This window comes from Podarcis pityusensis (assembly GCF_964106645.2).
Source record: "Podarcis pityusensis genome assembly, chromosome: Z".
Classification (NCBI taxonomy): domain Eukaryota; kingdom Metazoa; phylum Chordata; class Lepidosauria; order Squamata; family Lacertidae; genus Podarcis; species Podarcis pityusensis.
The window spans coordinates 29,911,672-29,926,578 of NC_138044.1; the positions used below are offsets into that span (position 1 = coordinate 29,911,672).

A 14,907-nucleotide genomic window follows, 5' to 3' on the forward strand; every position below is an offset into this window, starting at 1 on the left:
TAGCAGGAAGAAACTTCCAATGACAATCCTCATTATTACATGGCTGTTAATTTGTAAAAACAGTGGTACCTCGGGTTAAGTACTTAATTTGTTCCAGAGGTCCGTTCTTAACCTGAAACTGTTCTTCGCCTGAAGCACCACTTTAGCTAATGGGGCCTCCTGCTGCTGCCGCGCCGCTGGAGCGCGATTTCTGTTCTCATCCTGAAGCAAAGTTCTTAACCTGAAGCACTATTTCTGAGTTAGTGGAGTCTGTAACCTGAAGTGTATGTAACCTGAGGTACCACTGTGTTTTAAATTTTTATATATGAATGTTTTATGGTGGCTCATATTTGTAATGCCTAATAAAGGTTTGGCGAAGGAAAGTAAGTAAACTGCTTTGAAGGTTTATTTGTTTTCACAATCAAGTGCTGTATAAATTTTATGAAATAAACAAACAAACAAACCTTGTAAGGGAGAGCCAGAATAATGAACTGATATTAGTTCCAAACACACAGTCTCTTGGAGCTTGTTCTCATAAACCTATGCCTGGGCTGCAAGTGAAACTCATATTATTAAATGATTGAGATTGTGTTGGCATCCATCTTTCTCAAGAGACAATGAAGTGTGCCTTCAGGGGTGAAGTTAAACCCCCCTTCCAGCTTCATATGGCTTCTCCCTGCCATCTGTTCTTTAAAAAACAGAGAAGTGTTCAGTCATACGAGCCCTCCCACATTCCACCTTGTAGTCAGCTTATAGACCAGGTCCACCTACCTTAGTAAGAACTAGAGAATTCTGGCTGCAATTCTCTATATCTGGGAGGACACTCCATTGAAAACAATATGATGTACTTTTGAGTAGATAATGTATAAGATTGCACAGGATACCTGATATCTCTCAGTACTGATTGTGTCAGTGCTTTAATTAAATAATATATTATTGTTTATATGATTCTTAAATGAGATGATGTTTGATGATACAGTTTTGTCTGTACCTAACCTCCAAGAAATACTATGTCTGTTTATTTGTCTCTGCAAAGCATTTCATTTTGACCCCAGAACATAAAGTTCCCTAGGCAGCACGCGCTCTCTCCCCCCCACACACAATAAGGCATGAAATCAAAAGCTACTTAAAATGCAGCAAAAACAAAACCCGCCCATGTCCCCAAAGATGAAACATGAATTTTAAAACTTCTGTAAGTCATGCAAACTGTATACAGTACATTATGATAAAGGCCAAGCTGAGCAGATAGTTCCACCTGGCACTGAAAAGACTGCAAAGATGGTGTCAGGTGAGCCTCCCCGGGAAGGTTGTTTCCTAACAGGTGCCATGACCAAAAGGACTTCTCCCCAGTGGTTACCTCCTCACTTCATTCAACAGAGACACCTGGAGTAGGGCCTTGAAACAGGACCTTAATGTTCAGGTAAACAAATGGCTTGCCGAAAAATGGTAATATAATTCCACCTTCCTAGCTGGCTTAAGGTGAAATCAAGCTATTTGTTTCTACCACAATAGGGGTGCGAAAATGGGTCTGGCTGCTGGGGCATCGTATGATGTCAGGTGACTTAACTTCAAAGGAAGAATCAGGAATGCACTTTAGGTGCTGTCTTGGTTTCCCTTTGCAACCCTGACTTGAATTCAGGTTGTGGCTGCAAATATCTGCACTGAAATTGGAGCTTACAGTCTATGCTGAATCTAAAGCTTTGCTTTTGGCAGGGGCTGTCTCTAGTCAGAAGCTCTGAGTAGAGCCAATTCCAGTAGAGCTGGAAGCCGTGGTTTCAGCAGAGAACAACTCTACTCAGCAGCTCCCATTTCGAAGCTCTTGAGAGGAATCAGTCCCAGCGGAGCTTGCTTTTGGCACCAGATTCAAAAGAAACTGAATGCAAGCCCTGCTGTCAGAGGAACAATCAGGAGCACATTTTAAGGCTCCTGTTTGTTCCCTTGTAGCTGCAGATTTTTCTGCTCCACATCTGATGTTTTATGGAGCCAAGTGTGGGCCAGAGATTCTCCATCCCTGAAATATAATATGACTTTTTGAACTTTCCTTGTGGCAGCTTTCGTAAATGGCTTCAGACATGTTTCAGCTTGGAGAGAGTGCCCCAAACAAAGAATTTTCAGACTTTGCCAAAATTCTAACTTTATCCAAATACCAGGTGTGTGTTAAACCATTTGTGAGAGCTGTAGGTGCATAAATATCGTAAGAGGAATATAACCAGCTTTGAAATCTGCAAAATGGGAATTTTGAAAACTATCTGTGAGCCTTTGTAGTTCATTACAGCACAACAGTTATAGTTAGAGGGTCTGACTAGAACCAGGGAGATCCAATTAAAATCCTCTCTTAGTCATAGAGTTCAGCAAGTGACCTTGGGCCACTCACTCTCTCAACCCAACCTGTTTCCCAGGGTTGTTTTGAGGGTAAAAAAGCAGGAACTGCGTGTACTGGCTTGATCTCCCAAAACGCAGGATATTATCTATATGGTGGATTTTGGTTCCATTTGTTCTTGTGCGTAGAGCGTGCCCTACCTTTCTTAAATAGAACTCAGAAGGCCTTTATTTCATGCGATCTTGACACACAGTTCTTAAATTGCCACTCAGTCAAACTGAAGTAGTGAGGAGATAGAGAAGGCAGAAGAAGATGTTATTTCGCAGAGAATAATAGCAACAGAGTCTACATGTTCGTAAGGCGGCCTGATCTGGAAGGACTTAATGATCCACTCTGACAGCCTTTTGCTGTTGAGTGAGGGAGAGAGTATTCATAGACTCCAACACCATCATCCTCCAGCTTCAACCATGGTTTGGACTGATGGGAACTGAGATCCAACAACTTCAGGAGGGCTACAAGTTCCCCACCCCTCACTGGTTTTCAATAGATGGACTGGAACACATGATCAATCATACTTTGACCTAACTATTTTTAGGAAAGAGAGGCAGAAGAAACAGAGGAGGATGGAACAGGAGAAATAAATCAAGAGAATGAGGGGAAAGCAAGAAAAGATAAGTGGAGAAATATGATCATATGTGGATTATTTAAAAAGTTGACCTCATTTTTCAAGTTGTTGAAGGTGGATTCCAAAGACTACTGCATTATACTTCTCTCTTTGGCCAAGAATGATTCCAAGATGATATCTCTGACATTCTGGTCTCCCAAACCCAGCAGGGGAGCTATTCAGCAGTATAAGCAGAAAGAGGGTCTACTACGTATCACCTGAGGAGCTGTCCAGAAGATCATTGAACTAGGATCACATATATGGCAACTATAGCATTTGCATCTTCCAAGCATCAGCTGAAGGTTTAAATTAGGAAGGGGAACCTGTGTTCCTTGAAATATTGTTTGACTCCAGGTATCATCAGCTCCAAACAGAAAGGTCAGGAATGATGGAATTTAGCTCTGGAGGGCTTCAAGTTCTCCATTCCTGGGGTAAGCACTCAGGCTTCCTATCCTATCATTGTCCTTGTGAGGCCGTGATCCTGACCATGCTGCCTTTTTCTGAAAAGGCCACGGACCTGGTATGTTTTGTGTTGACAAATAAGCACAGCATTTTCAGGTTCAAGCCTGAGTTCAGGCTTCCTGCCATTGCTGTTCCTGAGGACCCAGTAGTGATGATTGCAAAGCGTCCCAGAGATAGATGATTCCATTAAGGGCACATTAAGTCACCTGATTCCGCTGGTTCCTTGAGTGGGGGTATTATTCTGAGCTATGGTCTCAGGGTGCTGAATGCTCTGTCCCCCTAGTCCTGATGCTGGGACTCATGACTGGATCTGTGGAGCTCTCCTCTGAGTCTAACACAAGGAGGATGCAAGTCCCAACAATGACCTTCTCTGGTGTGCCTAGCAGCTCTTAAAGACAAATTAGTTCAATGTTGGTGCTAAGCCCAATTTCAATTCTCTGTCTAGTATTCTAGTCTGCCATGATGTCATCTTACTATTTTTGCCTAAATGTAATATCTCAGCAATACCATCGACAACGTCCTAAGAGCTTTTCATCTTAGCCTGCTGACATTCAGGGCAGGCTGCCCTAAATTGCATATATTATTAGTGTTTTAATGGTTCCCTCATTAAGGTTTCTCCTTAGAGCAATTTATCTTCAGGACATTAATTATTTAGCATTATTTTGTGAGAAGGAGCTTGCGAAATTATCAAGGCTTCTGGATTTTTTAACGTTTGCCCCCAGTTTCAAAATTGCATCTGGTTCTCTCAGACATGATCAAACATTAAGAAAATCAGACATTTCTGAATACACATCTTGAAAACACAGAGATGAAGAGGAAGAAAAAGGAAAGAAAAAGGAAGATATTTTAGAAATAAACTGAAGGTGAATTTATATCTAAGGACATTCTCTAGGTGAGAAGAAATCACCTCATAAAACTGTTTAATTTATGCCTGAAGGAAGAGAAGAACTCTTGTGCCAGTTAAATTAATATTAATAGTAGTGGAAGCCTCTACCCATATACTCAGAAATAAGTTCTACTGTGTTTTTGCAGGGGGGTGTTACTCCCTAGTAAGTGAGTTCAAAATTGTAACCTAACCCTAAATTCTATTTTTAAAAAACCCTTCCAGAAAAGACTGAATTTCAGCTGTGCACTGCAGGGTACTATCTGCTTTATCAGTAAAGACATTGCAAACCAGAGCATTCGTGGAGGGCAGCAGGGTGGTAATAAGGAGGTCTTCCCTTCCCCTCATGCTTCAAAGCACAGATCCTCAAGAGTGTGTCTATTTCTGTCCATTAGAACATAAGAACCTAAGAAGTGCTTGCAGGATCATGCCAATAGCCCATCTAGCCTTCATCCTGTTCTCACAGTGGCCAGCCAGATGCTTGTGTAATAATAATAATAATAACAATAATAAATTTTTATTTATACCCCTCCCTCCCCAGCCAAGACCAGGCTCAGGGCGGCCAACAACCAATAATAAAAACAAGCTGATTAAAATACAATTTAAAAGATTAAGATACAACATTAAAACATTAGGGTGCAGCCTCTTCACAGGAGGAGAAAGGAAAAAGAAAGAGGGGGAGGGAATCAAACTGATTCCAAGCCAAAGGCCAGGCGGAACAACTCTGTCTTACAGGCCCTGCAGAAGGAAATCAGATGCCGCAAGGCCCTGGTCTCATGAGACAGAGCGTTCCACCAGGCCGGAGCCAGTGTTGAAAAGGCCCTGGCTCTGGTTGAGACTAATCTAACTTCCTTAGGGCCCAGGACCTGTAGGATGTTGCTATTTATGGACCTTAAGGTCCTCCGTGGGGCATACCAGGAGAGGCGGTCCCGTAGGTACGAGGGTCCTAGGCCGTGAAGGGCTTTAAAGGTCAAAACCTTTGCCTTAAATCAGTGCCTTAAATCTGACCCTGTACTCCACCGGGAGCCAGTGCAGCTGGAAAAGCACTGGGTGAATATGCTCCCATGGCAGAGACCCCGTGAGGAGCCTCGCTGCAGCATTCTGCACCCGCTGGAGTTTCTGGGACAGCTTCAAGGGCAGCCCCACATAGACCGAATTACAGTAGTCAGGCATGGAGGTGACCATTGCATGGATCACTGTGGCCAGGTTGGGGCGGAAAAGGTAAGGGACCAACTGCTTGATGCGGCAAAGGTGGAAAAATGTCGCCTTGGCTATTGTTGTAACCTGCGCCTCCATGGAATAATAATAATAATAATAATAATAATATTTTATTTATACCCCACCCTCCCCAGCCAAGACCGAGCTCAGGGTGGCTAACAACCAATAATAAAAACATTGTAGCCAAAAGAGGCTTCTGCCCTGCAGTAGCCAGTCATTGAGGAATGGACTTAGGTGCCTGATCAGCATAGCCCAAGAGTTAGGGCTGTGTCCTGTATGAGTACTCTACCTCCATCTACAACAGGTTTGTTATAAATTCCTTTGTCTCACAGAAGCCATGCAGATATAAAGGGGGATGCTTAAAATGGGCCATAAAGGTAAAGCGATCCCTGACCATTAGGTCCAGTCGCGAACGACTCTGAGGCTGCGGCGCTCATCTCGCTTTACTGGCCGTAGCTCAGCGGTAAAGCCCTTCTTTTGCATGCAGAAGGCCCCAGCATCTCCAGGCAGAACCGGGAATGTCCCCGGTCTGAAATTCTGAAAAGCTTCTGCCAGTCAGTCTAGGCAGCACTGAGCTAGATGGGCCAATGGTCTGACTTAGTGTAAGGCAGCTTCCCATATTCCTACAGCAATGTGAAATATCCAGGCCACTGCTGCTCCTACATGCTCCATTGTCCCTTCTCTTGAAAGCAGGCACATTAATGATAGGAGGGGGATTATAGCTTGGACTATGTCCATTCAATCTGTGACAGCCCGTGTTCCAAATAGCTTCACATTGCAGGGAGGAACCTTCTTGCATGACTCTCATGCCTCAAAGTTAGCTAAGAAATAGGACTCTGCGTAAGCATGGGTGGGAGGGAGTTTAAAAAGCTCTAGATGCTAAGTGTCCGTGCCAAATGCACAAATGGGTGACTGCTTTATCTGTGCAATAACCGGGAGGTACAAAATCCTGCTTATCAAGGATGGAAGGAACCTGTGGCCTTCCAGTTGTTGCTGGATTAAATCTCCCATCATCCTTGACTGTTGGCTGTTTTGTCTGAGGCTAATGCAAGTTGGAGGAACATCTGATGGGGCCACAGGTTCCCCACCTGCTGTATATGAATTTCATTCCACACCTCTGAGTGTGGAAACTTGTGCAGCCAAAAATGGCACTCTCTCTGCAAAAGAGGGTGGTCTTGGCAGGCTTAGCAAAACCCCAAAGTTTGACCCAAGCTGGGGTTTTAAATCTTGCTGATAGCCTTGCCCCCAGCTGCATCTCTCTCCTCCCACCACTGAAATCTCAAATGGCACCTGTGGAAATAGTCTGGGAAGAATTTTTTAAGAGAAAATAAATCTATTTATTTATGCTCCATTTATGAGTTTAGACTGTTTGCTTCGGAGCTGTTTCAAAACATTGTTTAAACATTGCATTTTACAAGCTGGTGCCATGTTTATTCATGAGAACAAAGTGGGGCGCTTTTCCTGTGTTCTTAGCAAGGCAGAGCCCTCCGAAGAGAAACGCAAAGGAGAGTTTTTTTAATGCTTAAGCAACCATGGAGCACCTCTTAGCTGTTTTAGAGGGGTAAGGCAAACGTGTGGCCTTTGTGTGTTAGTGAAGCTTTAATTTCAGATGGTGGTTATAGCTTGCAATGACTTAAGAAATGCAGTTCCTCTCTGTGGAGTGTTCAGTAACTCAAATAAATGATGTTTTATCTTTAATTAAACACCTTGAAGAAATTGCACCAATATTGTTCTACAATATGCTAGCAAACCTCCCTCCCCCCATCCCCCATCATCACCAAATTAACAGGTTCCATTACAACAGCCAGGATTCATTTTGTAATTATTCTGAAGCTGCTGTTCTATAATCCCCCAGTGAAACACAGTGATACTTCAGTAGAAAAGATAATTAAAAGTAATAATTCAGTTTGTTTAGAGGATATAAAAATTAGAGCAGTGCATCAGTGTCTTAAAAAACACGTTTGTGCTTTTTGGAATATGATATTCTATCACTGAGTTATTATTGAAATAAGAGCACCTATCATTACCTTTTCAGTTGAAGAGAAAGAAGCAGGTGGTTACATCCAATTTCTACAGAAATTGATGGGTGCAACTAACTTAGGTCTATTAATTTCAATTGGTCTATTCTGAGTAATGATGGGCAAATCTGTCAATTTCGGTTTCTCATTTTTTGAATGTTAAGATCAATTGTTCACATTTCCACACCAGTTTGCAGTTATTATTATTTGTGATTGGGGGAGTCCTCATGAGAATTCATTACAATTTTAGTGTATATTTCTCCTAACGTGTATACCTTTATACATAATTTTTGCAAAACAGTGTTCCTTAACATAATGCACTTTATATGGTATTTTCAATGATAGATGCCTTTTAATGCATACTTTACCCTTGTATATACATTTTTGTGCACATGTACTTCACTGGAGAACTGTTTTGCAAAATTTGGAGAAGTGTAAATTTCAAAAAGATGGCTGTGGTTTTGTTCATGTATAGCTTTAGAAGGTGTGAATTAGGTAGGTTCGCCTGTAAATGCAAATTAAATTTGAAGTTATCCCCACCCTAACTCTTGAGTACAACTTTGTTGGATATAACCCAAAACTGGTTTTAACAGAAATCTACCACGTCTGTTTCTTGCCAAGAATGATAAGCAGTATTTATAAGAGAGAAAGATAGAAAGAATGCTGATAATAAGACATCCCTTATTCGCCATACAGAAATCTGAACGAAATACCCTTAAGCATTTTGGGATGATAAAATGGAAAAAGAAAAAACCTTTCAAAATTCCATTATGGGATTTTTCTCCAGGTTGGCTGGCAGTTAAAGAACCTGGTAAATGCATTGCGTGAAGACCCGAACGGAGTGATCTTAACCTTAAAGAAACGGCCTCAGAACACCCTGGTGTCTGCTCCTGCTCTTCTGAAGAATGTGAGGTGGAAGCCTCTTGCCCTGCAGGTAAGGCAAACCTGGCGTTGCATTTCTGTCTGGCAAACACTGTTTAATGAAGGGCCAAATCACTATAGAGTCCTCTCTTCTTTCTGGTAGGGGGGAGAGAACAATGATGCCTTCAACAGGCCCGGTTAACAATTGCACACATAGCAGCAATGGCTCGACATATGTAGCCTTCTGGGTTTGGGGGACAGTAGTGAAGGGTGCCTGCTGAAACTGGTAGGGTGAAAGACAGAAAGGACAACAGAATATGGAGCTTGGGCCAGTGGCAGGCAGAACCAACTAATTCTGGCTTTGGCGCCCATCAAAGGATGGGTGGGACTTTCTTCTTATATCAAATGGCTTACCTAAACAGCCACCAACATGATTTTTAACAGTGCAGTCCTACAAATCTCTACTCATACGTAAACTGCACTGAGTGCAGTGGGATTTACTCTCAGGGAAGTGTGTGTAGGATTGCAGTCCTGATGTATCTGAAAGTGGAACTTCTTGGCTCCCATCCTCGGCAGCCGCTATGCTCTCCCAGCTCAGCAGTGACCTGCAAATTGAGAGCAATGCATTTTCTGAGAATTGTTCCTTTGAGAGGAGAGGACATAAATCTAATGACTTCCCCTTCATATCTTTTTATTATTACCGGGATTCCAAATGGAGGGAGAGCACAATTACAACCACCACATTTTCTGCTCACTGCCCTCAGCCAAAGCGCTACTCATTCATTGGGATCTCTTGGGCAAAGTCAATACTATCAGGCCAAATCACTCTCTGTTTCCATCATATCACCGCTATTCACTCTCCTCATCCACCCCTCCCGCTGCTGCCTTTTTCCCATCTACACTTTTCAAGAAGAAATTTAAAAATCCCTTTTGGATTTCACAGCCTGCTTGCTTTCATGATTTTGTTCCAGAGGATTATGAGTTTGAAGACAAGTATTATTCGTTTCCCAGTATGAAAACAATTGAAGCTATCATGAGTTATTGTTAGCCTGGTGTTGTTGTTTTTTCCTCGCCTGCTGGGGTTGCTGGAGCTTTCTGCGTGATTTGGAACAGGCAGCTCAGAGTAATCCAGCCCAATACATTTTGCTGCCTTAAAGCAGGCAAGATGGTACCTCCCCATCCCATATACATAAGCCAACTTTGCTGGCTGTTGGATCTTGCTTCAGCCCTGGCAACGGAGCAGAGTCCACCTTTGCGCCCAAGGGCAGCAGAGATTAGCCCATTAGGGCAAGGGGGGCACTGCTCCACCACCAACCTCAGAACTGATTCTTCCAAGTCCAGCTTTCTTCCTATCTACAAAGAGTTTAGGGGTTGGTACTGGCTGTATTTGTCCTCCTCCTTAGTCTCAGCTTTGCCCTTTTAGAACTGAGCAGGGAAGCGAATGGGGACACTGTTGTTATCACTGGTTCCACCTACTGTTGGCCTCTCTGCTTTTCACCTTACCAGTCTCAATGGGCACCGTTGGAGGGCAAGCCTGCAGTCCAAAACCTCACTCCTTCTTCCAACCCCACAGTAGTTTCCTAATAGTAGGGCTGGCCCTGATGGTGTACAAAAACCCTGACTTGAAAAGGGCCAGAACACATGTAATGTGAAATGCATGAGCGTGTTCAAAAGCCCAAAACTTTGTAGATTTTCACAGTAAACAAAAATACCTCCTCCTATCTTTTTACTGGAATGCTTCAACATGGTTTACATACATAGAACAAACATGGTTGTGGTTTTTTGTTTGTATGTGAACTGCTTAGAGATTTGCATTATGTTATTAAAAAAAGAAGAAGGAACCATGTGCTTGACATTCCTGTCTGAGCTCTTTTTGCTCACTGGAACAAAAATCACCTTTAAAATAAATGGTTGTATCCAGTGTTAAAGGTAAAGGGACCCTTGACCATTAGGTCCAGTCGTGGCCAACTCTGGGGTTGTGGTGCTCATCTCGCTTTATTGGCCGAGGGAGCCGGGGTACAGCTTCCGGATCATGACTAAGCCGCTTCTGGCGAACCAGAGGGAGCCGGCGTACAGCTTCCGGGTCATGACTAAGCCGCTTCTGGCAAACACTGTTTACCTTCCCACCGGAGCGGTACCTATTTATCTACTTGCACTTTTGACATGCTTTCGAACTGCTAGGTTGGCAGGAGCAGGGACCGAGCAACAGGAGCTCACCCCGTCGTGGGGATTGGAACTGCCAACATTCTGATCAGCAAGTCCTAGGCTCTGTGGTTTAACCCACACTGCCACCCGCGTCCCTATCCAGTAGTATCCAGTGTTAGCCATCCTTAAATTAGACCCTTTGAAGTTACTGGGCATGATTAATTTAGGCCCATTAATTTCAGTGGGTATACTCTTGAGTAAAACTCAGTTTGCAACAACCCAGAATTTCTGGGTGGTGGCAGAGCAAGAGCCCTCCTTTCTGTTGCCCTGTGGTTAAGGATCTGGAAAGGAGTAAAACACACACTCTCTTTCATTGCACTGAAAGTGGTTGCTCAGAGTGAAAATGTATTGTAGTATGCTCTCTGTTGAATGACTGATGCTTCCATTGTCATCACGGTTGTAATAGCTGAATGAGTGAGTGAGAGTTTATTTAGGAGATTTTTCAAAAGTAGGGAATATTTTCTCCTTAAATGACGTGCTTTGTCACTCATCGTCAATTTTTCTTTTGCATTTCAATGCGGTGTGTCTTATATACCAGCCACATAGGACTGATTTAAAGCAGCAACATTGGAAGCATCTCCAGCCAATGAGTGCTGCCCAATTTTTGTGCTTTTAGGAGACAGGATTGCTTGACATCTCTGCTTGACAAAAAGGGGAAGGTAGGTGGAGCAACACATGTATGCTTCACCTTTGCACAATAGGCTAGTTTCTACACAAACTCACAAACCACTCTCTGTCCTCCATCTATGCAAGTAAGAGGCGTTATCCGTTTCAAGGACATATACTAGCCATGCAAAAACACTAAAAGGGGGTTTGAAGCAGGTAAAGGTGTGACCTGGGAAGAAGGTGGGTGGCCTGGGGACATGGCCTGGGGACAGTCCCAGGGGCCAAATGAAAAAGCTTGGAGGGGTGCATTTGGACCTTGTCCCTGTCAGGAGGAAAGGTGGGACATAAATTGAATGAATAATTTAATTAATTAATTAATAATTAGTGATTGCGGTGAGTATTAGTTGATTGCATTATGCTTGTTGTTGTAAAGGTCAAGGGACCCCTGACTGTTAGGTCCAGTCATGGCCGACTCTGGGGTTGCGGCGCTCATCTTGCTCTATAGGCCGAGGGAGCTGGCATTTGTCCACAGACAGTTTTTCTGGGTCATGTGGCCAGCATGACTAAGCCGCTTCTGGTGAACCAGAGCAGTGCAAGGAAACGCCGTTTACCTTCTCGCCGGAGCGGTACCTATTTATCTACTTGCACTTGACGTGCTTTCGAATTGCTAGGTGGGCAGGAACTGGGACCGAACAACGGGACCTCACCCCGTCAAGAGGATTCGAACCACCGAGCTTCCGATTGGCAAGCCCTAGGCTCTGTGGTTTAACCCACAGTGCCACACGCGTCCTATGCTTGTTGTTGTAGTCAGCAGGAAAATTCAGATATGAAACCATCCTTAGATGGTCTGTTCAATAAGCAGTGATGCTGCCTGCATGTATGAACTGGCCCTCAGTATCTGTGTAACAAAAGCCACTGAAGCAAAGCCCCTGAAAGATCTCTCTTGGCCCCATCTCAGCATTTCCCATCAACAGTTTAGCTTTGCCACAACATTCCGCGAATCAGCAGAAGGACGTTATCCTGTGACGCTGTTTTATTCTGCTGTTGCCAGCTTTTAATTAGAACACATGGCAGTCGTGCCAGCCTTGCTGTGTTCGCCCCCAGTGGGCCTTGCCATATGTGAGTGGTCTGCTTTCTTATCAGAACCCATGTGGGTGTTTGAGATGGCCTCATTTCCTTACTGTTACTGTTCAGAATCCCCCTCCCCGCCGACTACTTGCAGCTCTGCTAAATACTCATTCATTCCTCAGCTTTATGAATATTTATGGTTGAGAGCTGTTGATTACTTCATTGACTTACTGCACAGCATTGTAGCATCAACACTGACTAACCTAGGGCTTAAATTAATTTTTTGCAAAGTATAAAAGCAACATATTTCAAATGCAAGTGCTATCTGAATACACATATTGGCAGGAATGTATTTATGAATTAGACATGCTGTATTGGAGCTTTGTGGCTGTTTACCAGTTCCTCTGAAATACTCGAGAATAGTGTCAGGCTCACTGGAGCATTGAATCTGTGCTGACTAACCTCAAGGGCTGTTAGATGCCCAGGAAATGGTCCAAGACTGAGTCCTGACCTGCTGTATTGATAGTAGGGATGGATGGATCTATCAATTTTAATGTCTCTCCATTTCTTACTTTTTCACTGTTAATTTCAGTTCCTCACATTTCAACAGCAATTTGGAATTATTATTCTTAATTCAGCATTTTAGTGTGGATTTCTCCTAATAAACACATTTTTGAATGCAGTTTTGACTCATGGCTTGTCAACACTTCTGCTTGTTCAGTGCTTGGAAAGTATGTGTTTGATAAGTTTTCCACTTGACCATATTTTTTAGGCACGGGTCTCTCTGCTTGACAAGAAGGGGAAGGTAGGTGGAGCAACACATGTATGCTTCACCTTTGTACAATAGGCTAGTTTCTACACAAACTCACAAACCACTCTCTGTCCTCCATCTATGCAAGTAAGGGACCCTGAGTCTTTTGTGATGGGCCCCAGACCTGCTGCCCATTTCCTATCCCTTAAACTTTGCTTATAGGGCAGCTGGGTTTCAGTACTGCAAAGTGCAGTACTGATGAGACTCCAAACTACTCACTGTCTTAATTTCTCAGAGGCATCTAGACATATAAATTCATATATGAAAATTTTATACAAATATGTATTATGGGGGAAAGTGGTGGGGGAAAGGCAGGACGCTGTTTAAGGGATAGGAAATGGGCAGCAGGTCTGGGGCCCATCACAAAAGACTCAGGGCTTGTCCCTGGGACAACCCTTAACAATACCCCTTCTTTTTCCTCATGGGAGGAAACTGGATGGGTAGTGGGAAAACTGGATAGTGACAAACAGCCAAGAAAGAACTTGTGACCTGCCTTGGGAAATTAATTTTCTCAGGGCTCCCAACACATTGCTGTTCCCTTAAGAAGGCTGACAGTTGCAGTTTTTTTCATCCCTGTTTAAGCCATAAGGTGAAAAAGAGAAATGAAAGCTAGCTAATTATGAACTGATCTCAAACTTGTGCTCTACTTGTAATTAGCCTGGAAGTTCTGAGTCATGTGCATTTTTACTTTGCATTGACAAAACATATACCGGTACCTCTTCTGAAATGCTTTGGATTTTATTCTGACCTAAAAATGATGTATTTAAGTTGATCTAACAGGCAAGAGGGTGGTAACCAAACAGAACTCAAGAGGCTAAAAACATTAGAAAATATTTATTTTGTACGTATAAAAGGAATTTCTTTATCTTCCTTCCTTCCTTCCTTCTTTTCCTCTCATTATTTCTTCTCTTCTTCCTCTCTTCCTCTAACTTTCTCCTCTTTTCTCTCTTTTCCTTTTTTCCCCTTTTTTGCGGTTTGTGCTTTTATCTAGATTAGTGTTTTAAAGGTAAAGGTAAAGGTACCCCTGCCCGTACGGGCCAGTCTTGAAAGACTCTAGGGTTGTGCGCTCATCTCACTCTAGAGGCCGGGAGCCAGCGCTGTCCGCAGACACTGCCGGGTCACGTGGCCAGCGTGACAAGCTGCATCTGGCGAGCCAGCGCAGCACACGGAATGCCGTTTACCTTCCCGCTAGTAAGCGGTCCCTATTTACCTACTTGCACCCGAGGGTGCTTTCGAACTGCTAGGTTGGCAGGCGCTGGGACCGAGTGACGAGAGCGCACCCCGCCGCGGGGATTCGAACCGCCGACCTTTCGATCAGCAAGTCCTAGGCGCTGAGGCTTTAACCCACAGCGCCACCCGCGTCCCAGATTAGTGTTTTACTTTTGACAAAAAAAAATACTTGGTATTAATTTTTGTAAACCTTTTTTCTAAATTCCAATAAAATATGTTTCTTAAAAAAGAAAATATTTATTTTGAAGGCAGCAGCAGAAAGCAAGTGAACACATCACAGCTTATGTGAGATACGAATGTAATGACATCAAAGAGAAATCAGCACATTATACATGAATGAATCTTGGGGAAGGGAGAAATATGGAACAGCATATGCAAAAAAAAAAAAAAAAAGATTATAAGGGGGAGATAGGGCATGTCATGATAAACTATAAAATGCTTTTCCTACACCTCCCCACTCCCCCTTTTTATGAGGTTTTAATTAAAAAGTTGATAATAAAAGTATAAAAACACATAATAAAAATAATATTTTTAAACATTTTAAAGATCACATTTTATAGGTGCCATGACACACTTCAGGGC

General features: G+C 43.1%; 1 protein-coding gene across 2 annotated transcripts in view; it reads left to right on the top strand.

Moving 5' to 3' along the window:
* LOC308468814 (connector enhancer of kinase suppressor of ras 2-like) overlaps positions 1-14,907 on the top strand; it is a 317,637-nt gene that overhangs the window by 192,019 nt on the left and 110,711 nt on the right. For both annotated transcript variants that reach the window (XM_080991239.1, XM_080991238.1), the window contains exon 9: positions 8,332-8,478. In XM_080991239.1, coding sequence (XP_080847365.1) covers positions 8,332-8,478 — 147 coding nt within the window. The remainder of the gene's footprint in view (positions 1-8,331; positions 8,479-14,907) is intronic.